General features: G+C 39.7%; 1 protein-coding gene and 1 long non-coding RNA gene across 2 annotated transcripts; both read left to right on the top strand.

Annotated features, from left to right (window-relative positions):
• Positions 1-27,108, top strand: LOC311271271 (CD209 antigen-like protein A; the record flags this gene model as incomplete). Its single annotated transcript, XM_084376873.1, has 5 exons — positions 1-118; positions 1,675-1,758; positions 26,358-26,500; positions 26,644-26,744; positions 26,886-27,108. The coding sequence occupies 5 exons, from the start codon at positions 1-3 to the stop codon at positions 27,034-27,036; spliced, it is 597 nt and encodes a 198-aa protein (XP_084232999.1). The 3' UTR covers positions 27,037-27,108.
• LOC311269150 lies at positions 11,212-16,795 on the top strand. Its single transcript, XR_014624047.1, has 2 exons — positions 11,212-11,475; positions 16,328-16,795. It is a non-coding gene; the product is annotated as an uncharacterized lncRNA (long non-coding RNA).
• Positions 27,109-27,812: the final 704 nt, after the last annotated feature.

Genomic DNA, 27,812 nt, shown 5'->3' on the forward strand with positions numbered 1-27,812 from the left:
ATGGTCAGGTTACAGGCTAGTTACAACAACCTGACTGAAGAAAGAGACCAGCTACAGACCAGTTACAACATCCTGACTAAAGAAAGAGACCAGCTACAGACCAGTTACAACCAACTAGGTAACCAGAGAATGCAATTTCTGAAGAGACTGTGATGTGATTGCTGGCTGCTATAGGTGATGCTGAGCTGTATTGCTTTAATGTATAGCTGGGAGCTAAACAGTACATCTGTCTTTTTTACTTCATGAATACTTAGGTGGGGTAGGTATGGTATAAAGGGTGCAAAACATTGTGTACGCAATGAAAGGTGTTGAGAGTGTATGAGACTTTAGTATGAGGACTTAAATGAGCTCCTGTGTACGGAGAATAAGGGCCCAGACACACCAAACCCACTTCAAAGAGCAGTGGCGATGAAGGTTGACAGTTGCGTAGACTCTGTGTCCCAGCCAAAAAGCACTTGAACACACCACAGCTAAGACTACAGCCGAGAGGAAATACTGCTCTAAACCACCAGGTGGCAGTAGTCTGTATTTGTCATTTAAAAAAGTGAAAACAGAAGATATGGGAATGCAGATAAACAAACTGTTACGATAAAGCACGATGATTTTTTTCACACCACTTGCTAATACAGCCACTTCTAATCAAGAATATGTCTGATAAAATCAATACCACAGCGAAATTATGAAGCGGTCTTCCTTTTCCTTTTCCATTTCTCTTCTCATGCACTGATTTACTTAGCTGGGCAGCCAGTCAGAGTGATTTCCCTCGCTGATGGGCTCTGGTTCAACCAACTGGTTGAAGGTAACCAGAGAATGCAATTTCTGAAGAGACTGTGATGTGATTGCCGGCTGCTATAGCTGATGCTGAGCTGTATTGTTTCAATGTATAGCTGGGAGCTAAACAGTACATCTGTCTTTTTTACTTAATGGAGAATTAGAAAAGTAGGCACAGTATAAAATTTGTACGGTGAAAAATATCATGTAGGCTACGCAATGAAAGGTGTTGAGAGTGTATGTGACTTTAGTATGAGGACTTAAATGAGCTTCTGTGTACAATGTGTGATTGTTGGACCTGAAAGACAAACAGTCTACTAACATATTCTGAATAATGACAATTAAAGCTATGACAATCACTTGGTCTGACTGCTGTAATCGCAGCAAAGTTAATGTGATGCTATGTGATCAAGTGAGATGAGGATGTAATGTGATGGCTTTGTATGAGGAAATGGTTTATGCCAGTAATGAACAAACTCAAACCTTTTATCAAAAGATTAAGACATTTTTCCATCCATTGTCTTTGGACTGTGGGAGGAAACGGGAGGCTACAGTGCCAACTACTGCCCCACCGTGCAACCCTGGATGAAAACACAATTTCCATATCCGGATCTGATGAAGCAACATTCATAACACAGAGTTTGCTCCTTGTTGTTTTTAATGTAACTGTTAATAGAGTAGTGTCAATAGTAACCTGGTGTGCACTGGAATATTGATATTTTTTAACCACCGGCTGCACCCAGAAGAGAAGCACGACTGTGCACGGGGTGTCTTCAATTTTTTTTACAATTTCCATATTGTTTGTATTGAATATCTCTTAACTTGCATGTTCTTTTGCCCTTCCATCAACATTTCAGCTTAATTGCAGAATATTCCCATGATTTAGTCTTTCTGCTTTCTCAGATAGGAAGTCACTCGACATTGAGGCCAGATTTAAAGCCCTTACTGAGGAGCGGGATGAACTGAAGACGAAGCTGGTTGACTTTGGTAAGTGTGAGGATTCATAGTGCTCAGATGATGAATCCTAATGACTTCTGTGATCCCCTTACTTTTCCCTGTAGCACCACCTGCAGGTCAAAGTTTTCACTTATCCAGTGAAATATTTCAACATCCACTGTGACTTGACTCAAAATTTTGTACAGACATTTATGGTTCCAAGAGGTAAATCACAACTTTTCTGTTAGCGCCACCTTGAGGATTGATTGTTTGATTGATTGATTGATTGATTGATTGATTGATTGATTGATTGATTGATCAGATTTACGTTAACTCAAAACATTTTCTGTGCTTTTCGTTACTAGAGGGGCTTCAGATTCTCCCCAGATATCTAATTCTTGTGTCATTGCTGGATGTCTAGCAGACTATCAGGGCACCCAGGTGGCAGAGTGTGGCACAGACAGCTGAGAACAGGCACTCAGGCTTTGGCGCAGGTCCCACTAATCTCCCCCTCTTGTTGTCCGGTGGACTGACTTCACCAGAGCCATGAAAATATCCGTCGGCGTAACTGACACATTATTATTTCCTCAATATGTTCAGTGGTTGTCTGGGTGTTAATGGGTTGTGCTTGTGTTTTTCTTGCGGTTGGTTTTTGATAAACAGCCAGCAGTGGAGCTGATGCAGCAGATAGTGAGCTGTAGTTGCCCAACCAGGAAGCACACAGACGACGTGATGGCAGGTTAACAAGGGGACAAATCGCCTGCTGTATATAAGGGATAATTAAGTGACTATAATGAAGAGCTCTTTGATTCTCTTTAAACCTATTATTTATTATTAAGTGTTAAGATGACCTAAAATTACGCACTTTTGTTGTTCAAGTTATACACTGAAATTAGCAAATTAAACTCAATGTGAGTGAGTGAGTGAGTGAAGTTGGGATTCATTTAATTCATAATATTTTTTTTTTTAGATATTAAGGATTTCTCTCTGTTTTTGTCCTCAATTAAAGCTAACTATTCCCAACAAGGATGGATGTATTTCAGCGGCAGTTTCTATTACATTTCTTCTATCACCAAAACCTGGCAAGAGAGTAGAGATGATTGTCTGCAAAGAGGTGCAGACCTCATGATTATTAACAGCAAAGAAGAACAGGTGGGTGTATTTATGTATATTTAACTATGTGTGAGACAGAAACATGACACACACACAAAAATAATGAATGCAATGAGGAAGTAGTTGGATTCAAATTTGTTAAATTTCACAGTTATATTGATGATATTTGTCTCTGTATAAAGAGTTTCACAAGACAATTGAAGGATGACTTGTGGATTGGACTGACTGACACAGAGACAGAGGGGACATGGAAATGGGTTGATGGGACTCCACTCAAAACAAGGTTCACACAGCTTCATATTTCTCATATATTAGATTCAGACTACATTGTTAGAATAAAGAAATCAACAATATCCTGCATGTTTCAGCTGAAGTATTTATTGTGTTCTTTGCAAAAAACCTATTGTTTGGTTTTGGGTTTCAGCTACTGGTTGGATGGTGAGCCTAACAACGGTCGACAAGCAGAAGACTGTGGAGAAGTGAGATACCATGAAAAGGAAAACAGCTGGAATGATAAATCATGTGATGTGAAAAGTTTTTGGATCTGTGAAAAGAAAGTGCTTGTATAACTCCACATCTATATTTAACAGATGTCTAACTCAGGACAATACCAGTATGAGCCGGACGACTCCCACACAAAGCCAACTAGTGAACTAACTTTATTTTCTACTTTGGCCTTACATCCACACTGAGCCCACCCTTAATTTTTTTTTTTTTTTTTTTAAACTACTTTTCAGATTAGATAAGTCAGAAGAGTCTGGCCAGTCCTGAAGCAAGAATAAATTAAACGGGGGAATTCATAGGTCTGAATTTTAGATATGCATTAAAAACATGTATTTTTAGACTTACATGTGGACTTGCATCTTAACTAAAGATGCCTAAATCATATGGACACATCATTTTCAGGTTTAAACAGCATTTTTGAGATTTGCTGGCTGAGTGTTGATCTAGTCTGAGACACAGGATATTACTGGGCTGAGGGGAAGGCGGGCCATTAACAGGGAAAGAAAAGTCCAGCTACTGCTTTAGTTGCAGAAAAATAATGAAAAGACTAAAATATTATACATCATTTCAAGCATGCGTCTTCCAACCTGGCTCTTTTTGAGAATACTGTATACTGCAGAATTAATACAAATATCTGATAGCTTATCTTTTATTGTCGCTTCTGACATAATTGTAATAAAGCACTATAACAGCAAACTGAATCACACTTTGTTTGTGCATTAAAGTCTGACTCAAAAATGTGGGTGCATGTGTTCCCCAAGCTTTAACTTATCTGTAGTTTCACTTCCTTAAACTCTGTGTCAACCCAACACAGAGTTTAAGGTTTCTTACATAACACTACACACACTTTTCTTGGTTTCAAACCCGGACCATATAAAGGAGTGAGCGGAAGAAGGGAAGAGGAATGACATTTGAACTGCACTGGGTTCCTGTTCATGTTCTGAATAACAGATGTGACTAAATTAAATGTAAAAGCAGTGTTGTAAACATGAAAGACAGATTTGTTGTGTTTTACCAATAGCAGATATCATTGACTCGGTCCTTTGGGGGAAAAACACTTCTCACAGTGAAGCAGGAAGTGTATTTTGCTACCTCAACTCTCAGAGTGACCACATCTTATCACTTCTGCAGGAAACTATGCTTTCAATATGTACGTCTGAGTGTTGAGTTAGTGTTCACTGAGCCTGTATCAGTTAAGTTTGTATTGTATCTGTGCGTGTGTGTGTGTGTGTGTGTGTGTGTGTGTGTGTGTGTTAAAAATAGTGTGCTGCTGTCAGAGAATTGTCAGTGGTATTAAACAAAGGTTAAGTTGTGTGAATGGCATACATTTTATGATAGTTAACTGCTGGATGATATTCTAAATATATTTTGCAGAAGCAACCTACCCAAAATATTCAGTTTCCCGTTAATTGAAGTCGAAACTCCTTCTATTTCAGAGAGGTCAGCAAAATACTTTATCATTTATTATTTCAGAAGCTCACTCTCCAGACTTCGATGGCCTCAGGCCCCTCAGGACCAAACTGAACTGCCAATACAGCTGAGTGTCATGGATCAATTCAATATCAATGTTAATGTAGAGGGACCCTCAGGTAACCCTGGTAAGAGGAGGACTTTGGGAAAATGTTCAGAAAAAATGAATGCAGATGAAGACAAGATCCAGACTCTGGAGCCAGAGAGACCTGAACCTGCACTCTCAGGTAATGAACACAAACATGTAAGCACATTTTAAAAGGATGTTGACTGCATTTCTTACATAACACCACACACAAACATTATATTCTATATTCTCAAAGAACACGTCTGAAGTAAAACAAAGACTTACATGACGTGTTTGAGAAACCATAATGTGAAGGAGGCAGAGAGGAAAGAAGTTAACCACAGCACTGAGCCTACCAACTCTCTGATATACTTTATTGATCCCTCTGGAGGAAACTTTTATTTGGCTTCAACAAACTGCAGATCAGACCTAATACTGAATCTGAAAATAGTGCCAGTCAATCTTAACCTCTGCCATAATACCAGGGGTTAAAGATTGTTCATTATTGTGCTGATGACACACAGAAAAACTTTTCCATATCATCTGATGAATGGATTTCAATTTTAATTTTCTTGGTGGGACTCTTCAGTTTTTCACTTCAACAAAAGTTTTACATTTACACTTTTAAATGTGCTGTTGTGAGGTTCAATGTGTGAAAAGAGAACAAACTGAAGCCTTGGCCACAGACGCAAAGAATTATGAATAAAACTTTAATTGCTTCTTGTTCTGTCAGCTGTAGATGATATTTGACTTTACACTTGGTCGACTCTCTCAATGATGATGAAATAGAGAAATGTTGCAAATCTCAACTCCTGAGTCATTCTACTGCCTCGAATCACTGGTGGCAGGGATTTGCTGATTAGTCGGGTTGTTTCATGGCTGGACCGGGGATTCCCAAGAGCTTTGTGGCTGCTGCTTGGAGGCCAGGAGGGCTGGTGGCATGGCTCATTGGGTTTTGCACAGACTTGTGGGGTCTGTGCTCAGATGTGTGCTATCGATAGAGCAGGAACGAGATGTGCAGGGTCCTGGGTAATCGAGTGTTGGCCGGAAGTTTAATGGTCTCAGGGGGTTTATGTTATTATCTATGGGTTTTAGTCAAGCGCTCCCACAGTTGTGACAGCAGCTTAAGTGTTTTGAGTGAGTTACAATGTGGCAAATTGTAGTTGATGGCCACAAATGTTTATAATGTTATCTGTGTGTGCTCTGAGGGGTGCAGTTCTATAGTCTCTTCTCTCATCTATACAAGTAAGCTTTCAGTCATACAAAGACTGAATAATCATTTTAATGTGTTTGCAACAGTGCACATTTTGAGAGAGGATTTCCCGGAAGGTCTTCACAGTGTTGCAAGAAATGTGAGAGAAATTCAAAGAAATTCAGACTTGCTGAATTTTCTCACTTCTGCTGACTCAGATCATTAGATTGGTGAGTGAGCACAGAGTGAGGTTGGTGTTTCACTCCATCTAAAGGCATCTGTGTCTGTTTAAAGTTCATAAGAAAAATGTTATGATTAATCTCTGTTTTGTCTTTTAATTTCTTGCTTCATGGTTGCAATCTATTGAGTGTAAACCACAAATACAAGGCTTGATTTACTATATTTGAAATGATATTGAAACACAAACAAATTACAAATATTGTCTTCTTATTCCAGCTGCTGTAGATACACGAGTTCAGAAGAGCTCACTCAGAGCTGCTGCAGTGATTCTGGGTCTGCTGTGTCTTCTCCTCCTGACTGGACTCATAACTCTGGTTGTCATGTGTGAGTACTTTGTTAGCATGCTGATGAAGCAACAGGTGATACTGGTTAACAGTATTTGTTTGTTATTATTAATTGTGGTCTATGTTCATATGTGTTCACATATGATTACATCACCCAAAATTAAATTCTCAAAGCAATTTTTTTTATGTATTTGTTTTTGTGTCAAACACAGTAACCAGGAGCAATGAAATGCATGAAATGAAGGTGGTCAGGTTACAGGCTAGTAACAACATCCTGACTGAAGAAAGAGACCAGCTACAGACCAGTTACAACATCCTGACTGGAGAAAGAGACCAGCTACAGACCAGTTACAACAACCTGACTAAAGAGAGAGACCAGCTACAGACCAGTTACAACAACCTGACTGAAGAAAGAGACCAGCTACAGACCAGTTACAACCAACTAGGTAACCAGAGAATGCAATTTCTGAAGAGACTGTGATGTGATTGCTGGCTGCTATAGGTGATGCTGAGCTGTATTGCTTTAATGTATAGCTGGGAGCTAAATAGTACATTTGTCTTTTTTACTTCATGAATACTTAGGTGGGGTAGGTACAGTATAAAGGGTGCAAAACATTGTGTACGCAATGAAAGGTGTTGAGAGTGTATGAGACTTTAGTATGAGGACTTAAATGAGCTTGTGTACGGAGAATAAGGGCCCAGACACACCAAACCCACTTCAAAGAGCAGTGGCGATGAAGGTTGACAGTTGGGTCGCCTCTGTGTCCCAGCCAAAAAGCACTTGAACACACCACAGCCAAGACTACAGCCGAGAGGAAATACTGCTCTAAACCACCAGGTGGCAGTAGTCTGTATTTGTCATTAAAAAAAGTGAAAACAGAAGATATGGGAATGCGGATAAACAAACTGTTATGATAAAGCACGATGATTTTTTTCACACCACTTGCTAACATAGCCACTTCGAATCAAGAATATGTCTGATAAAAATAATACCACAGCGGAATTATGAAGCGGCCTTCCTTTTCCTTTTCCATTTCTCTTCTCATGCACTGATTTACTTAGCTGGGCAGCCAGTCAGAGTGATTTCCCTCGCTGATGGGCTCTGGTTCAACCAACTGGTTGAAGGTAACCAGAGAATGCAATTTCTGAAGAGACTGTGATGTGATTGCCGGCTGCTATAGGTGATGCTGTATTGTTCCAATGTATAGCTGGGAGCTAAACAGTACATCTGTCTTTTTTACTTAAAGGAGCAAGAAGCGAAATCATTTCACCGCTAGGTTTGCTGTTGAGCACTGCCTGTAGACCAAAACAAAGTGTCCCATTAGGGTGATTGGGCTAGAGCCATGGCCGGATCCTGGCTAGTGCTAGCACCGGGAGCTAATACTAACGTTCCAACTCTTGTAACGCCTGACCCATTGCTGAGGACCGAGCTGGTAACAACTCCAGCTCCGGACATTAACCTATGCTACATACTCATGCAATATAGCGGCAAGTGTGTAAAGTTACTGTAACACAGACAATAAAACAGACATTTGACTTTATGGTGTTACTTGCCTGTCAAGAAGAAGAAGGGCCAGCTCCGAGTCCGACTGTAGCCCCTTTAGCTCTCGTAGCTCCCTCCACCTCGGAAACGCCAGGCCAATGTTAATTCTGGTTTTATCCCTTTCTTTATCGGACAATTTCTTTGCCAATGACCGTTTTTTTTTTTTAGTCTGCTCCTGCTCGTCTTCATTGGAAAGTTTTGTTCCGCTGTCTGCCATTGCAGTTCGAAAATGCTGCCGCTGCCGTTGTCACTACTGAGTGTATGTGACTTTATTATGAGGACTTAAATGAGCTTCTGTGTACAATGTGTGATTGTTGGACCTGAAAGACAAACAGTCTACTAACATATTCTGAATAATGACAATTAAAGCTATGACAATCACTTGGTTGTGGCTACAGTGCCAACTACTGCTCCGTGCAACCCTGGATTAAAACACAATTTCCATATCCGGATCTGATGGAGCAACATGCGAAACGCAAAGTTTGCTCCTTGTTGTTTTGTAATCTAACTGTAAATAGAGGAGCGGGATGAACTGAAGACGAAGCTGGTTGACTTTGGTAAGTGTGAGGATTCATAGTGCTCAGATGATGAATCCTAATGACTTCTGTGATCCCCTTACTTTTCCCTGTAGCACCACCTGCAGGTCAAAGTTTTCACTTATCCAGTGAAATATTTCAACATCCACTGAAGACTTGACTCAAAATTTTGTAGAGACATTTATGGTTCCAAGAGGTAAATCACAACTTTTCTGTTAGCGCCACCTTGAGGTTTGATTGATTGATTGATTGATTGATTGATTGATTGATCAGATTTACGTTTCCTCAAAACATTTTCTGTGCTTTCTCTACTAGAGGGACTTCACATTTTCCCCAGATATCTAATTCTTGTGTCATTGCTGGATGTCTAGCAGACTATCAGGGCACCCAGGTGGCAGAGTGTGGCACAGACAGCTGAGAACAGGCACTCAGGCTTTGGCGCAGGTCCCACTAATCTCCCCCTCTTGTTGTCCGGTGGACTGACTTTACCAGAGCCATGAAAATATCTGTCAGCGTGACTGACACATTATTATTTCCTCAATATGTTCAGTGGTTGTCTGGGTGTTAATGGGTTGTGCTTGTGTTTTTGTTGTGGTTGGTTTTTGATAAACAGCCAGCAGTGGAGCTGATGCAGCAGATAGTGAGCTGTAGTTGCCCAACCAGGAAGCACACAGACGACGTGATGGCAGGTTAACAAGGGGACAAATCGCCTGCTGTATATACCTGATAATTAAGTGACTATAATGAAGAGCTCTTTGATTATCTTTAAACTTATTATTTATTATGAAGTGTTAAGATGACCTAAAATTATGCACTTTTGTTGTTCAAGTTATACACTGATATTAGCAAATTCAACTAAATGTGAGTGATTGAGTGAAGTTGGGATTCATTTAATCAATATTGTTTTTTGAAATATTGAGGATTTCTCTCTGTTTTTGTCCTCAATTAAAGCTAACTATTCCCAACAAGGATGGATGTATTTCAGCGGCAGTTTCTATTACATTTCTTCTACCACCAAAACCTGGCAAGAGAGTAGAGATGATTGTCTGCAAAGAGGTGCAGACCTCATGATTATTAACAGCAAAGAAGAACAGGTGGGTGTATTTATGTATGTTTAACTATGTGTGAGACAGAAACATGAAACACACAAAAAAAGATTGAATGCAATGAGGAAGTAGTTGGATTCAAATTAGTTAAATTTCACAGTTATGTTGATGATATTTGTCTCTGTATAAAGAGTTTCACAAGACAATTGAAGGATTACTTGTGGATTGGACTGACTGACACAGAGACAGAGGGGACATGGAAATGGGTTGATGGGACTCCACTCAAAACAAGGTTCACACAGCTTCATATTTCTCATATATTAGATTTAGACTACATTGTTAGAATAAAGAAATCAACAATATCCTGCATGTTTCAGTTAAAGTATTTCTTGTGTTCTTTACAAAAAACATATTGTTTGGTTTTGGGTTTCAGCTACTGGTTGGATGGTGAGCCTAACAACGCTCGACAAGCAGAAGACTGTGGAGTGAGTGAAGTGAAACTCCATGAAAAGGAAAACAGCTGGAATGATAAATCATGTGATGTGAAAAGTTTTTGGATCTGTGAAAAGAAAGTGCTTGTATAACTCCACATCTATATTTAACAGATGTCTAACTCAGGACAATACCAGTATGAGCCGGACGACTCCCACACAAAGCCAACTAGTGAACTAACTTTATTTTCTACTTTGGCCTTACATCCACACTGAGCCCACCCTTAATTTTTTTTTGTGTGTGTATTTTTAGACTTACATGTGGACTTGCATCTTAACTAAAGATGCCTAAATCATATGGACACATCATTTTCAGATTTGCTGGCTTAGTGTGGATCCAGTCTGAGACACATGATATTACTGGGCTGAGGGGAAGGTGGGCCATTAACAGAGAAACAAATATCCAGCTACTGCTTTGGTTGCAGAAAAATAATGAAAAGACTGTAAAATATTATACATCTTCACAAGCATGCATCTTCCAACCTGGCTCTTTTTGAGAATACTGGTTACTGCAGAATTAATACAAATATCTGATAGCTTATCTTTCATTGTCTTTTCTGTCATAATTGTAATAAAGCACTATAACAGCAAACTGAATCACACTTGTTTGTGCATTAAAGTCTGACTCAAAAATGTGGGTGCATGTGTTCCCCATGTTTTCACGTCTCATAAGCTTTAACTTATCCTTAGTTTCACTTCCTTAAACTCTGTCAACCCGATATTCTTTTCTTGGTTTCAAACCCGGACCATATAAAGGAGGAAGCAGAAGAAGGGAAGATGAATGACATTTGAACTGCACTAGGTTCCTGTTCATGTTCTGAAAAACAGATTTAAAAGCTGTGTTGTAAATGTATTTAATTGTTAAAAAAAAATAAATAAAAACCCCAGCCCAAAGTCTCTTCCAACAGTCCACTCCTCCTCTGGACTGGTTTACTCTAAGCTGAGAGTGGCAGACCCCAGGCCTTGACGACGACGACGACGACAGGCAAGCAGTGATTTACTGGTGGGAGCAGGGGTGGACTGGCCATCTGGCATACCGGTGTTGTGCCAGAAAACGACTCCCCAACGGGAACCCCCATGGGGTTGGGGTTAGGGTTAGGGTTACTCGTGAGTTAGTTAGTCGTCAGTCGTTTTCAAGCAAGCAGTCGTTTTCTGGCAGGCAGTCGTTTTCTGGCACAACACCAGGACCAGTGACACCAACCAGCCAGCAGCCACAGGTGCTGCTGCGCCGGGAGACGAAGGAGGAGGACCTAATGATGATGAGCGAGTGGAGGCAGACATGGTAAGTAACATTAGCCTATAGGCTAAATTTTTGAGACATGTCAAAAACAAAGTAAACAACGTTTTTACATTGAATGTGATGTGACCTAACTAACTGCATACTGATGAATGCAGCTGCCGCTAATGCTAACGTAGCTCCTCAGGGATTGAAGCCATTATTTTTCTAACTTTGACAATCTAACATGTGACAGCACATTAGCCCAGAGTTGAGGGGCTGTGACTGTTGGTAGTTGTGGTTTATTTTGTTCAAATATGCCGAATTGTGATATTATGGGTTATTATTGTTCAGATGATTTAGCTATGCTAGCTAACAGATGCTAACGTCAGCGGTCTCTTGTTACCATAGCAACAGTAAACATTCATGTGGACTGATGAGCTGTAAATAGAGATGCAGAATCAAGCTGAGATACTTTGAATTTTAGCACAAAATACAAGTAAACCTATAGGAAATAATAAGTTTAATTTGCAATTTTGCAATATTGAATTTATTGTAGTCTTTCAATTCATTTATTGTTTACTGAGGTGCAGTGTTGAGACTAACGCCGTTAGAATAAACGCGATTACGTAACGCCGTTACATTCCTCTGTAATTTGTAATCTAATTAATTACTTTATCCAGCGTTACTAACGCCGTTTCCGTTACTAACATGACTTGTTTTGCCGTTACTAAAATCGGGGCCCCAGCGCGATCATGGTAAAAAAAAAAAAAAGCCTGCAGCCAGCATGAGTTCTAGGCTATTGTTTTTTCTTTTCTTCCTTTCCTCCTCCTCACTTCATAAGCGGGCTGCAGAGTAGAGAGCACACTAGTACAACACGGTTTCGATAAATACCAAGGATAAGACAGGTCATGTTTTGCGGATATGGAACAAGGAAGTAACTGACTTGACGATGTATAGCTGCGTGACATCATTGACGAATCCTTGTAGGAGTTTATTTTACACACAAACCGACGTAGCTTCTGTGCGGCGCACACACACAACTTTCGACCGGTAAAACCAAAGTGATAGACAGAGAAGAAATGGCGAGTACAGAAGAGGAGGATAAAGTGGGAAAGTCGGCGTTTAGCAAGTGGAAATATAAACACTACTTCACCATCGTTGAGAGAAAGGGGAAGAACTTTTATTTGAAGTGCACGTTATGCCCGGGAGGAAAGCGTTTGTCCACATCGGCCGCGAGCAACTCAAATCTAATGAAGCATCTGACCACAACACATGCAGCAACAAAACTAGTGGCAAAAAACACCGACGACAGCAATAATACATCAGTAGCTAGCTCCAGCAAAGAAGGGCATGACGGGGCCACGGCGGCTAAGCAGCAAAAGCTGGATTTTGATCTCCCACAAAAACCTGCTGTCACACAGCGTGAACTGAATGGGCTGATCGGCAGGTATGTCGTTGAAAACATGTTGCCCATAAAAACAGTTGAGTCAGACTCCTTCAAAGCCATCATTAAAAAAATACCCGTCAGAGAAAATGTCAAAATTCCATGCTGAAAGACCTTCTCTAAATATCTGGATGACGAGTATGCCAATATGCACAGAGAGCTACTGAAGGCTTTTGAAGAGATAGAATATGTGTCTACGACTGCAGATATTTGGACTGCACATAACAAAAGTTATCTTGGTGTAACTGCCCACTGGATCCATCCACCTAGCCTGAAAAGAAAAAAAGCTGCCCTGGCATGCAGAAGATTTATGGGCCGTCATACATATGACAGTATAGCAACCGAACTAGACGATATTCATTCTTCATTTGGCATTTCACACAAAACAACAGCTACAGTCACAGACAATGGTTCCAATTTTGTGAAAATCATTTAAAGTCTACCAGCCCATTGTTGAGGATGACGAGTCTGAAGATGATGAAGACGGTGCAGATGATGCTGTGTCTTTTGTGGATGTTGATAATGTCTTACAAAACAGAGGTGATGATGTTGATGATGTTGATGATGCTGTGATGGTGACATTGCCACCACATCACAGGTGTGCATCGCACACATTAAATCTGGTTTCATGTACTGATGTTGAGAAGTGGCTACAGTCATCAGATGTGAAATCTACCTACAGAAGTGCAACAGCAAAATGCACAGCGTTGTGGAACAAGGCTAGTCGTTCCACAGTGGCTGCGGAGACCGTTGATGAAGTCCTCAAGAAGAAGCTGCTTGTTCCTTGTTCGACCAGATGGAACTCATTCTATGATGCTGTAGCTCGAATCTGCGAGATCCCCATCACCGAGCTGACCACGCTCTCCTCCAAGTTTGGAGTGAAAGCAATCACAGAGCGGGAGCTTCTGCTCCTCAAGGAATACTGCAAAGTTATGAAACCACTGACAGTAGCCTTAGACAAACTTCAGGGTGAAGACAGGTGCTTCCATGGCACACTCCTACCCACGCTGGAGTCAATGATCTCCCAAACCCTGGACCCTGAAAACACGGGGGGCCTGCAAATCCTTGTCCACCTTCCAGCGGCAGTTGTCATGGTAAGAAATAGCCTACTAACTTTAAATATGTTCTTACATTTTGAAAAAAGCTACATCAAATGGATTTTTAGCATATAATAGAGTGTGTGTGTGTGTGTGTGTGTGTGTGTGTGTGTGTGTGTGTGTGTGTGTGTGTGAGAGAGAGAGAGAGTGAGTGTGAATGTGCACTATGCACACTCACATGTGTGTTAGTCAGTGTAATAATGTCATTTGAATCATGTTTAATTTCAGGCAGTGAAAACCAGATTTGCAGAGATTCTGGAAAGCGAGAGTGCCATACTAGCTGCTGTGACGCTGCCCAGGTTTAAACTACGTTGGCTGCGGACAGAGGACAGAAGGGACAAGGCCAAGGCAAGTCTGCTGGCAGAGTGCCGTAAAGTCCAAGATGAAGTCCTGCTTCAAGGTACCAGCACATCAACACACGACCTCAGCACTGCCACTGACTCTGCCAAAGAGGATGAGGACGATGCGTTCTACTGCTTTGTAGAGGAGGATGATACCACTGATACTGCCGAATCCCAAATTTTGGATTATGTCAAATCGACGGGTAAAGGCATGGCGGATCTGAATAGATTTCCTCTGATAAAGCACCTCTCACTAAAATACAATGCAGCAACTCCGTCCAGTGCCCCCGTAGAGCGTCTGTTTAGCCTAGGGAAGCTGGTCTTTACTCCAAAGAGAAACAGGTTGTCAGACCAGAAGTTTGAAAAGCTTGTGCTTCTAAGGTACAATCACTGGTTTAATGAGTAGAATGGTTAGATCACTGGGTTGCCTGGATAGATGAAGGAATACATAAGTGTGCATGGATGCAAAGATGAATGTCTAGTTGCTAAAATTTGAGTTTACATTTTCAGTACTACAAATACCTCATATTTTGTTTCACTGTACTTTTTGTACATGCATGAAAAACTTGTAAGAGGCTTCAGTATGTCTACCAGACAGTTGGATTTTTTTATTATTATTATTATTATTATTTATGCTAGTGTTAACAGCACTTTATTTTGATTAATGGTTTACTTTGCTTAAAGAAAATACTTGAAGGAGGCTACTGTATGTCTACCAGATCAGTTGTCTGAAATTGCAAGACAAATTGTTTTCTTTCATTTGCACTAGTGTTAAAAGCATTGCAGGCCAATATGCCTATTGCTTCTAAATGCACCATAATTGTATTTTTGTTCATGAAGGAACACCTTGAAGTAGGCTGTACTATGTCTAGCATACACCAGCTAACAGTTATTGTTCTGATAAAGTGCTGATTTGTTTAATTTATGCTAGTATTTAAATCACTTTATGTTGTTTAACTGTTTAGTTTTGTGCAAAGAAAGTACTTGAAGTAGGCTACTCACTGTATGTATAGAAGACAGTTGTCTGAACATGTAAGCCTTTTTGTTTCTTCTTTAATTTGCACTGTTTGCACTGAAACATAATATTTTCAGATGTGGGTCAGAGACTAAATACCTTTTGGGGTCCTTGACAGCCAGGTGAAAAGATTGAGCACCACTGACTTAGAACCATACTGTATGTGTTTAGAAAACAGTCAGGATTTAGTAGACATTTCTACTGTAGCTACATTTGATATCAGGTCTGAAAGGGATTGTTATGCCAGTTGCTGATGTGTCAGTTTCAATAAATATTATGTTGATGAGCAATAAATTGAATTAGTGAAGTTCATATCCCCCCCCCATGGCAAAGGATATTTGTTTAAGGTTAATTATCTCTCTATGCTGTTCTACTCTATGAAACTGGCGTGTGAAACATGCTTCTAAAAAGCCGAATTCTTTGACATATTACTTTGTTTTAGTAACGCAAAAATTACTTTTCCTAGTAATTAGTTACTTTTATAATAGAGTAATTGAGTTACTAACTCAATTACTTTTTTAAGAAGTAATTTGTAATTGTAATTAGTTACTTTTTCAAAGTAATTTGCCCATCACTGCTGAGGTGATAACTATTTAATAGGTATAATTTGTGTGTAACTTTAATTTGTGTGTAAATGTGTTACCTTTACTGTAGTTTTCAAATGGCTGTGTATAGTGTTGTCTTGAGCATTTTCAGGTCACAAAGATCTGGCTTTTTTGCATTGGAAAACACTAGTAAAGTGTCCTAATGAAAACACGACAAAGCCATTTGACTATCTTGTTCATAAATGATGGTGTCAGGACTTTTTTTTTTTATGAGACACACACTTTCATTGATATGAATACTTGGTTTTGAGGAATGACCTCTATTTTGAGCATGTGACATGCTTTTGCAGGTTATCAACAAGGTTTTGCAGTTTGTACTAAAGGTGTCACCACGTCACAAAAAGGCTACTTGGCTACATATACTTGTCAGTACACAGATACTGAGTACAAGTTCTGTTTGCCGTTTCTTGCAGGTCACGAGAGTGGAGCTGGCTGCGGACGAGGAAGTAGGGCAATACATACTTGTGCACATACACGTATATGAGAATGCATATCTATTCAGACCTGTAATTCTTAGACTTTTTCACACAGCTATAGATAATTTTTTTTTTTTCAATTCTGTACTTATGGTTTCATAATGACTGAGTCACCGTTAATACAAATGAGTTCCAGCTCTAATGCTGCTACTGTCTGTAATATGTTTTTATTTAGATTATTTGTCAGGATATTTTGTTATTATTGTCCCCGTTTGTCCTGATTGCCCTGTCTCTGTCTCTTTGTCGCTCTCACTCTTTCTCCCCCCTCCACCCAACTGGTAGAGGTAGCGCCCACCCAGAGTCTGGTTTTGGGTTCTTCCCGTTAGTCTCGTCCCACCCCTTGTCATGACATAACTTCTGTTGTGATTTGACACTATAATGAATAAAGATTGATTGGTTGATTGCTATAGCTGTCAATTTTCGTCCTTGAATTCATAGCTACGTGCTTTATTTGTTAACTGCTATCAAAGAATATGACTCTCCTTTGTAGTATGTGTGAGAGAAGACGCCGCGAGATTTGTGGACTTCTACAGGACGGCCTTTTCATTCCGAAAACCCTCCATTCCGAAACACCTTCACTCTGAAACACCGCTGTTCCGAATCCGACTTTCAAGTTCCAATTACTTCCCAATAGGGTTAGAGTTAGGGTCAGGGGTTCCCCCACAGCCTTGTCGGAATAGCGGGGTCTTTAGAAAAAATGGGAAACCACAACATTACGAAGAATGGAAGTCTATTTTCGGAACAGCGGGGTTTCGGAAAGCTGGGTGTAGCCGACTTCTACGTGGTGTCCGCTGATAATGTAGTGGGCTGGTCTGGACAGAAAATGCCAGGGCTGAATTTTTGTCCCAGTCCACTCCTGGGTGGGAGACACATAAAAGAGAGAGAAGGAAAATAGGTAAATAGGCAGACTAAAATCGTATAAAATGCCAGTTAAAATCCCGATTAAAAATGGGTTAAAACAGACAGAGAGGGTACTTAGCTGCAAGAGGGGTGCATCGTGACTACACCCCTCTGCTTCTCCACGTTGCTTCCCCTCAACTGCGGACGATGACCTGCTTCCGCCAGCTGTCCACCCTCCGGTCCCGCGGTCCACCACTCGTTACTCGCCGGGCTGGAGTTATAGCCAACGGACACAGACTGCTTCGCGTCGTCGTGTGGTTGTCCGCTTGTGGTGGTCTCTTTCCGCGTCTGGCTCTCCACTGGGGTCCCCTGCCTTCGTTCTCTCCCCGCACGTTACCTTCCTGCTGCTTAAATAAGAAACATATCCCCTGCGCTCTATGGAGGACTAAACATGACTTAAGTATAAATAAATAAATGCATAAATAGCTAGGCTAAATGTATAAATAAATACAGGAATAAATAAATAAATGCATAAATAAATAAATAAATAAATAAATGCTGAAATAAATGTATAAATAAATAAATAAATAAATAAATAAATAAAAGAATAAACAAATATATAAATGCTTTATATTTATTTCTACATTTCTGTTCACCTACATTTATTTATTTCTGTATTTCTGTGTCCATATGTTAATGAAGTAGGAGGTCCTAACCTCAGTCAACAGCATGATTGGTTACAGGAGTGTGCTCGATGCCGGTCGACTACTTCTGCCTTACTAGCGGCGCTGATGTTGTTGGCTACCAGCCCGCCCGCTCAGCTAACCCTTAGCTGCAGTTCTGGTTTAGTAATGGCAGTTTTTGTACGAGCGATTGCGAATGAATTACGATCATTAGCGAACGATTTAGAGAACCATGCAACCAACGACTACGTTCAGTTTCGTCTGGATAGATTGATGGATGACTTGGCTCAGCTCAACGCGGATATGGATGTGCAAACTGAGCTAGCAGTGTTAGACGGTCTGGAAGAAGTCGGCCGCCAACTTTACATCCTGTCAGAGACAGAAGAAGGGACCCTTGGAAGTCCTCTATCCCACCGTGATAGCATAGACTACGAGCTACAAGGACCAAAACCCCGATTTTTTACAAAAATAAGCCGTCCTCCGAGCTGGACGGAGAACACTGATCGCTATGCGCAGCCGGCCGCCGGGCGAGTGCGCAGGGACCGTCTGCAAATTGCAATACAAGAGCAAGACGCTGCAAACAAAAATCAATAACTCCACTGTTATACAGTATTGAGACTCCAAAATCACTACACACATCAAGGGTCTCCTCATGGTCATACTACAACAGCTGTTTTAGATAAATGTGCCTTTTGCATAATTTTGGTGATTTTTTATTGGTATTAATCATTAATATCTACCAATATTAATCAATAGCTGCACTTTTATACAGTATTGAGACTCCAAAATCACCACACACACCAAGGGTCTCCTCATGGTCATACTACAACAGCTGTTTTGGATAGATAGGCTTTTGCATATTTTTGGTGATTTTTTATTGGTATTAATCAGTTGCTCAGGTCATGCTCTGCTCGTGATCACTTCGTAGGTGCATGAGGACTCCCGCTCGATTCTAATCGAATTACCACAATTAATAATCAATTAATGTATTATAAATAAACAAACAAACAAAAAAAAAACCTTATATAACCAGACCACCTCACCCTCAAGAGGACGTTATGACGTGTCTTGGACATGTAGCCTATTGGTTTTGTTATTTTCATTTCTGTCTTACTCTCTTCATTTCTCTCTGTAGTAGCAGCCAGTCACACTTCTCACAGTGAAGCAGGAAGTGTATTTTGGCACCTCAACTTTCAGAGTGACCACATCTTATCACTTCTGTAGGAAACTATGCTTTTAATATGTACGTCTGAGTGTTGAGTTAGTGTTCACTGAGCCTGTATCAGTTAAGTTTGTTTTGTATCTGTGTGTGTGTGTGTGTGTGTGTGTGTGTGTGTGTGTGTGTGTGTGTTAAAGTTTGGAGTTATATATATTGAAGTACTGTACGAGTCTACATCAGGTGGACAGTGAAATCAGTTCAATAAAACTTCAATTTCAATTGAGTTGTTTATACTTTGTGTCCCTCTTTTTAAAAAAGGATTTTGCAAACCGGTTCCAGAAGTACATGTGGATCGGCCTGACTGACTCACAGAGAGAGGGGACGTCGAAATGGATGGATGGGACACTGCTGACCAAAAGCTTCAGGCTGTTGTTTGTTTGTTTGTTTGTTTGTTTGTTTGTTTCATATTAAATCACTTCCTTGTGCTTCTTGGATTGCAATCTCTGATAAAAGTTGTCTTTTTCAATTGCAGCTACTAGAGCTCTCGGGAGCTGAACAGTGGAACACTTGAAAATTGCAGGGATATAAAGAAATATGATGCTGAAAAAAGTTGGAATGATTGAAAGCTGTTCCCATTCATTATTTATTTATTTATTTATTTATTTATTTATTTATTTATTTCGGCATGTTATTAGACAGTCATCATCACACATCATCTTAGTTAAAATCAGGTAGTACACATGGCCGAAAGGGAAAGCGGGAGAAGCAGATGCTTATCTAGTCCCGCCCCCGTTACCCACAGAATACATTATTTCCACAATTTATATTTCTTTTGTATTTTGACGTACATGTTACAGCAGCATGCAGTGAACAGAGCTGCAGTCCAGCTCTAGACAGTCAACAGACAACATTCTACTGAGTCTGTGAAAAGAAACCCTGTAACTATCTATCACTGACATCAGATCTGATATCTATCATCAGTCATTGTAACAATTGAATAGCCCTAGATATAGACTATATATATATATATATATATATATATATAGAGAGAGAGAGAGAGAGAGAGAGAGAGAGAATAGACTAGAAAAGTGTGATACAAATACAGTCCATTTACCTGTTATATATATATATATATATATACATACATATATGAGCAAATGTTCCTGAAATTCTTACATACAGCACATTTTCTAAGACTGATTGTTGTGTTTGTGTTTAAAGCAACATTGTCTAACTTTTAGCTAAAAATAATAGCTTCAAAATCATGTTGATGGTACAGTGTCTTGAATGGTGTCTCTGCCACGTTGCCCCCCAATCAATTGTTTCTGCACTATGTAACTTAAAATAAGATAAGATAAGATAAGATAATATGTTCCTTTATTGATCCCCCTCGGAAGAAATTCACGGGTAACACAGCGGTAAAGAGGGAAATAAGTAGCAAAGATTAAAATAAGCTGAATAAAAATATATTAAAAACTATTTGAATAAAAATAAACATACTATATACAGTAACTGTCCGCGTGTGACTTCAGTGAGAGGGTAGGATCACAGCGTTACATACATGTTTACTTCAAGATACAAGTTTTCAACAATTAACATTGTTATGGCGTAATGAGTTTTGTTTGTAGTTGGCACCTATATTCAACAGACAAGTTGTTACAGACCTGGGATTTGTATTAACAACAGTGGTGTTGCACTCAGAAACTGTGGGGGGCACCAAATCACACAAAATGCTAATTTCCACATAATGTGACTTTACGGTAATACATGATTTTGTCAAAAGCAAGGGTGACATGAGTTAAAGGACTTGGGGAGTTGTAACAAAATATAGAGAATAGCGAGATGGTCAAAACACCAGAGGCCTGTACTATGAAGAAAGTTCAACATACCCCAGACATGTTTCTGTGATCTGGCTTCACTAAGCTTCACACTTGCAATCATGCTAAGTGGTCACATGAAGGTGATCATGTCTATAAGTCAGCCCAGGTTTTCCATAAACATGGAAAAGTCTTCTGGCAGGAGAGAAGGAATATGTTAATAAAGAAGAGCAAACTTCTATTCTACGAATACACAATGTTACACACATAATCCAGGCTTAAAGCAACACAGTTACAGCCAACAAATGCAGGACGGACAGCTGACACAAACACTGCCGACTGTGTAAATGTGTAAATTAACAGGCTTATACAGTAATGTCACTGCCCCATCATTAGGGCACGAGTAGATAATGTGATTATAATTACACTTGTGCATTGCATTAAATGAATATGTTTCTCTGATGTATTTTTATGACGTGTATGAAAATTTTAGCCTTAAAAAAATAAAAAAATAAATAAAATAAAAAATAATAAAAATTTAATAAAATGACTGTTGTATAAAAAAGCACAATGAAATGGCTGTGACACTGCATGCAGGCAACAGGTGACACCTCTCATGATCTTCTATCAATAATAATGCCATTTTCCAGAAAATTGATTGGTCAGAAGGTGGTGCTTTTAATGAAATGTAACCTGCTCCAGTTATGTTTTAAGTGTGCAGCATAACAATATATCCTGGTAAGAAATGAACCGCCATTATAACACTGAAAAGTTAGTTTACCCTGAAGTTGCCTCGCTAATTAAAAAGCTGCTCTGTGATAGAGGCCTCTGATATTTCATAAATGGTTGTACAAATGAAGAAGTGTTTCACTTCAACAGTTATCATCTGCTGTTTATCTTATTTGTACACCACAGAGTGCCAGAGTTAACAGAAGTGAGAAAAAGTGTGTGTGTGTGTGTGTGTGTGTGTGTGTGTTAAAAATAGTGTGCTGCTGTCAGAGAGTTGTCAGTTGCATTGAACAAAGGTTTAAGTTGTGTGAATGGCATAGATTTTATGATAGTAAACAGCCTCTTTGGAGGCTGCAGTGTGATATTCTAAATATATTTTGCAGAAGTAACCTACCCAAAAGATTCAGTTTCCTGTTCATTGGGGTCGGAACGCCTTCTATTTCAGAGAGATCAGCACGATAGTTTATCATTTATCATTTCAGAAGCTCACTCTCCAGACTTTGATGGCCTCAGGCCCCTCAGGACCAAACTGAACTGTCAATACAGCTGAGTGTCATGGATCAATTCGATATATATGTTAATGTAGAGAGACCATCAGGTAACCCTGGTAAGAGGAAGACTTTGGGAAAATATTCAGAAAATATTAATACAAATGAAGACAAGATCCAGACTCTGGAGCCAGAGAGACCTGAACCTGCACTCTCAGGTAATGAACACAAACATGTAAACACTCTAAAAGGATGTTGACTGCATTTCTTACATAACACCACACACAAACATTATATTCTATATTCTCAAAGAACACATCTGAAGTAAAACAAAGACTTGCATGACGTGTTTGAGAAACCATAATGTGAAGGAGGCAGAGAGGAAAGAAGTTAACCACAGCACTGAGCCTACCAACTCTCTGATATACTTTATTGATCCCTCTGGAGGAAACTTTTATTTGACTTCAACAAACTGTAGATCAGACCTAATTGTACTGAATCTGAAAATAGTGCCACTCAATCTTTAGATTGTTCATTATTGTGCTGATGACACACAGAAATACTTTTCCATATCATCTGATGAGAGGATTTCACTTTCAATTTTCTTGGTGGGACTTCAGTTTTTCACTTCAACAAAAGTTTTACATTTGCACTTTTAAATTTGCTGTTGTTGTGAGGTGCAATGTGTGAAAAGAGAACAAACTGAAGCCTTGGCCACAGACGCAAAGAATTATGAATAAAACGTTAATTGCTTTTTGTTCTGTCAGCTGTAGATGATATTTGACTTTACACTTGGTCGACTCTCTCAATGAGAGATGAAATAGAGAAATGTTACAGATCTCAACTCCTGAGTCATTCTACTGCCTCGAATCACTGGTGGCAGGGATGTGCTGATTAGTCGGGTTGTTTCATGGCTGGACCGGGGGTTCCCAAGAGCTTTGTGGCTGCTGCTTGGAGGCCAGGAGGGCTGGTGGCATGGCTCATTGGGTTTTGCGCAGACTTGTGGGGTCTGTGCTCAGATGTGTGCTGTCGATAGAGCAGGAACGAGATGTGCAGGGTGCTGGGTTATCGAGTGTTGGCCAGAAGTTTAATGGTCTCAAGGGGGTTTATGTTATTATTTATGTGTTTTTACTCAAGCGCTCCCACAGTTGTGACAGCAGCTTCAGTGTTTTGAGTGAGTTACAATGTGGCAAATTGCAGTTGATGGCCACAAATGTTTATAATGTTATCTGTGTGTGCTCTGAGGGCTGCAGTTCTATGCTCTCTCTCTCATCTATAGAAGTAAGCTTTCAGTCATACAAAGACTGAGTAATCATTTTAATGTGGGTGCAACAGTGCACACTTTGAGAGAGGATTTCCTAGAAGGCCTTCACAGTGTTGCAAGAAATTTGAGAGAAATTCAGAGAAATTCAGACTTGCTGAATTTTCTCACTTCTGCTGACTCAGATCATTAGATTGGTGAGTGAGCACAGAGTGAGGTTGGTGTTTCACTCCATCTAAAGGCATCTGCGTCTGTTTAAAGTTCATAAGAAATGCTATGATTAATCTCTGTTTTGTCTTTTTATTTCTCGCTTCATGTGTGTAATCTATTGAGTGTAAACCACAAATACGAGGCTTGATTTACTATATTTGAAATGATATTGAAACACAAACAAATTACAAATATTGTCTTCTTATTCCAGCTGCTGTAGATACACGAGTTCAGAAGAGCTCACTCAGAGCTGCTGCAGTGATTCTGGGTCTGCTGTGTCTTCTCCTCCTGACTGGACTCATAACTCTGGTTGTCATGTGTGAGTACTTTGTTAGCATGCTGATGAAGCAACAGGTGATACTGGTTAACAGTATTTGTTTGTTATTATTAATTGTAATCTAAGTTCATATGTGTTTATATTTCATTTCATCACCCAAATTTAAATTCTCAAAGCAATGTTTTTTATGTATTTGTTTTTGTGTCAAACACAGTAACCAGGAGCAATGAAATGCATGAAATGAAGATGGTCAGGTTACAGGCTAGTTACAACAACCTGACTGAAGAAAGAGACCAGCTACAGACCAGTTACAACAACCTGACTAAAGAAAGAGACCAGCTACAGACCAGTTACAACCAACTAGGTAACCAGAGAATGCAATTTCTGAAGAGACTGTGATGTGATTGCTGGCTGCTATAGGTGATGCTGAGCTGTATTGCTTTAATGTATAGCTGGGAGCTAAATAGTACATCTGTCTTTTTTACTTCATGAATACTTAGGTGGAGTAGGTACAGTATAAAGGGTGCAAAACATTGTGTACGCAATGAAAGGTGTTGAGAGTGTATGAGACTTTAGTATGAGGACTTAAATGAGCTTCTGTGTACGGTCAATAAAGGCCCAGACACACCAAACCCACTTCAAAGAGCAGTGGCGATGAAGGTTGACAGTTGCGTCGCCTCTGTGTCCCAGCCAAAAAGCACTTGAACACACCACAGCTAAGACTACAGCCGAGAGGAAATACTGCTCTAAACCACCAGGTGGCAGTAGTCTGTATTTGTCATTAAAAAAAGTGAAAACAGAAGATATGGGAATGCGGATAAACAAACTGTTATGATAAAGCACGATGATTTTTTTCACACCACTTGCTTACATAGCCACTTCTAATCAAGAATATGTCTGATAAAAATAATACCACAGCGAAATTATGAAGCGGCCTTCCTTTTCCTTTTCCATTTCTCTTCTCATGCACTGATTTATTTAGCTGGGCAGCCAGTCAGAGTGATTTCTCTCGCTGATGGGCTCTGGTTCAACCAACTGGTTGAAGGTAACCAGAGAATGCAATTTCTGAAGAGACTGTGATGTGATTGCTGGCTGCTATAGGTGATGCTGAGCTGTATTGTTTCAATGTATAGCTGGGAGCTAAACAGTACATCTGTCTTTTTTACTTAATGGAGAATTAGAAAAGTAGGTACAGTATAAAATTTGTACGGTGAAAATTATCATGTACGCAATGAAAGATGTCTAGAGTGTATGTGACTTTAGTATGAGGACTTAAATGAGCTTCTGTGTACAATGTGTGATTGTTGGACCTGAAAGACAAACAGTCTACTAACATATTCTGAATAATGACAATTAAAGCTATGACAATCACTTGGTTGTGGCTACAGTGCCAACTACTGCTCCGTGCAACCCTGGATTAAAACACAATTTCCATATCCGGATCTGATGGAGCAACATGCGAAACGCAAAGTTTGCTCCTTGTTGTTTTGTAATCTAACTGTAAATAGAGGAGCGGGATGAACTGAAGACGAAGCTGGTTGACTTTGGTAAGTGTGAGGATTCATAGTGCTCAGATGATGAATCCTAATGACTTCTGTGATCCCCTTACTTTTCCCTGTAGCACCACCTGCAGGTCAAAGTTTTCACTTATCCAGTGAAATATTTCAACATCCACTGAGTGACTTGACTCAAAATTTTGTACAGACATTTATGGTTCCAAGAGGTAAATCCCAACTTTTCTGTTAGCGCCACCTTGAGGTTTGATTGATTGATTGATTGATTGATTGATTAGATATATGTTTCCTCAAAACATTTTCTGTGCTTTCTCTACTAGAGGGGCTTCAGATTTTCCCCAGATATCTAATTCTTGTCTCATTGCTGGATGTCTAGCAGACTATCAGGGCACCCAGGTGGCAGAGTGTGGCACAGACAGCTGAGAACAGGCACTCAGGCTTTGGCGCAGGTCCCACTAATCTCTCCCCCTCTTGTTGTCCGGTGGACTGACTTTACCAGAGCCATGAAAATATCCGTCGGCGTAACTGACACATTATTATTTCCTCAATATGTTCAGTGGTTGTCTGGGTGTTAATGGGTTGTGCTTGTGTTTTTCTTGCGGTTGGTTTTTGATAAACAGCCAGCAGTGGAGCTGATGCAGCAGATAGTGAGCCGTAGTTGCCCAACCAGGAAGCACACAGATGACGTGATGGCAGGTTAACAAGGGGACAAATCGCCTGCTGTATATATCTGATAATTAAGTGACTATAATGAAGAGCTCTTTGATTCTCTTTAAACCTATTATTTATTATTAAGTGTTAAGATGACCTAAAATTATGCACTTTTGTTGTTCAAGTTATACACTGATATTAGCAAATTAAACTAAATGTGAGTGAGTGAGTGAGTGAGTGAGTGAGTGAGTGAGTGAGTGAAGTTGGGATTCATTTAATTCATAATGTTTTTTTTTTAGATATTAAGGATTTCTCTCTGTTTTTGTCCTCAATTAAAGCTAATTATTCCCAACAAGGATGGATGTATTTCAGCGGCAGTTTCTATTACATTTCTTCTATCACCAAAACCTGGCAAGAGAGTAGAGATGATTGTCTGCAAAGAGGTGCAGACCTCATGATTATTAACAGCAAAGAAGAACAGGTGGGTGTATTTATGTATATTTAACTATGTGTGAGACAGAAACATGACACACACAAAAAAAGATTGAATGCAATGAGGAAGTAGTTGGATTCAAATTAGTTAAATTTCACAGTTATGTTGATGATATTTGTCTCTGTATAAAGAGTTTCACAAGACAATTGAAGGATGACTTGTGGATTGGACTGACTGACACAGAGACAGAGGGGACATGGAAATGGGTTGATGGGACTCCACTCAAAACAAGGTTCACACAGCTTCATATTTCTCATATATTAGATTTAGACTGCATTGTTAGAATAAAGAAATCAACAATATCCTGCATGTTTCAGTTAAAGTATTTCTTGTGTTCTTTACAAAAAACATATTGTTTGGTTTTGGGTTTCAGCTACTGGTTGGATGGGGAGCCTAACAATGCTCGACAAGCAGAAGACTGTGGAGTGAGTGAAGTGAAACTCCATGAAAAGGAAAACAGCTGGAATGATAAATCATGTGATGTGAAAAGTTTTTGGATCTGTGAAAAGAAAGTGCTTGTATAACTCCACATCTATATTTAACAGATGTCTAACTCAGGACAATACCAGTATGAGCCGGACGACTCCCACACAAAGCCAACTAGTGAACTAACTTTATTTTCTACTTTGGCCTTACATCCACACTGCGCCCACATTTATTTATTTATTTATTTTTTTAAATACTTTTCAGATTAGATAAGTCGGAAGAGTCTGGCCAGTCCTGAAGCAAGAATAAATTAAACGGGGGAATTCATGGGCCGAATTTTAGATATGCATTAAAAACATGTATTTTTAGAGTTACATGGACTTGCATCTTAACCACAGATGCCTAAATCTTATGGACACATCATTTTCAGGTTCAAACAGCATTTTCAGATTTGCTGGCTTAGTGTGGATCCAGTCTGAGACACAGGATATGACTGGGCTCAGGGGAAATACTGTAAAATATTATACATCATTTCATGCATGCGTCTTCCAACCTGGCTCTTTTTGAGAATACTGTATACTGCAGAATTAATACAAATAGCAAATAGCTTATCTTTTATTGTCTTTTCTGTCATAATTGTAATAAAGCACTAGAACAGCAAACTGAATCACACTTGTTTGTGCATTAAAGTCTGACTCAAAAATGTGGGTGCATGTGTTCCCCATGTTTTCACGTCTCATAAACTTTAACTTATCCTTAGTTTCACTCACTTTAACTCTGTGTCAACCCGATATTCTTTTCTTGGTTTCAAACCCGGACCATATAAAGGAGGAAGCAGAAGAAGGGAAGAGGAATGACATTTGAACTGCTGTTA

This window comes from Pagrus pagrus (assembly GCF_965226575.1).
Source record: "Pagrus pagrus genome assembly, chromosome: 2".
Lineage (NCBI taxonomy): Eukaryota > Metazoa > Chordata > Actinopteri > Spariformes > Sparidae > Pagrus > Pagrus pagrus.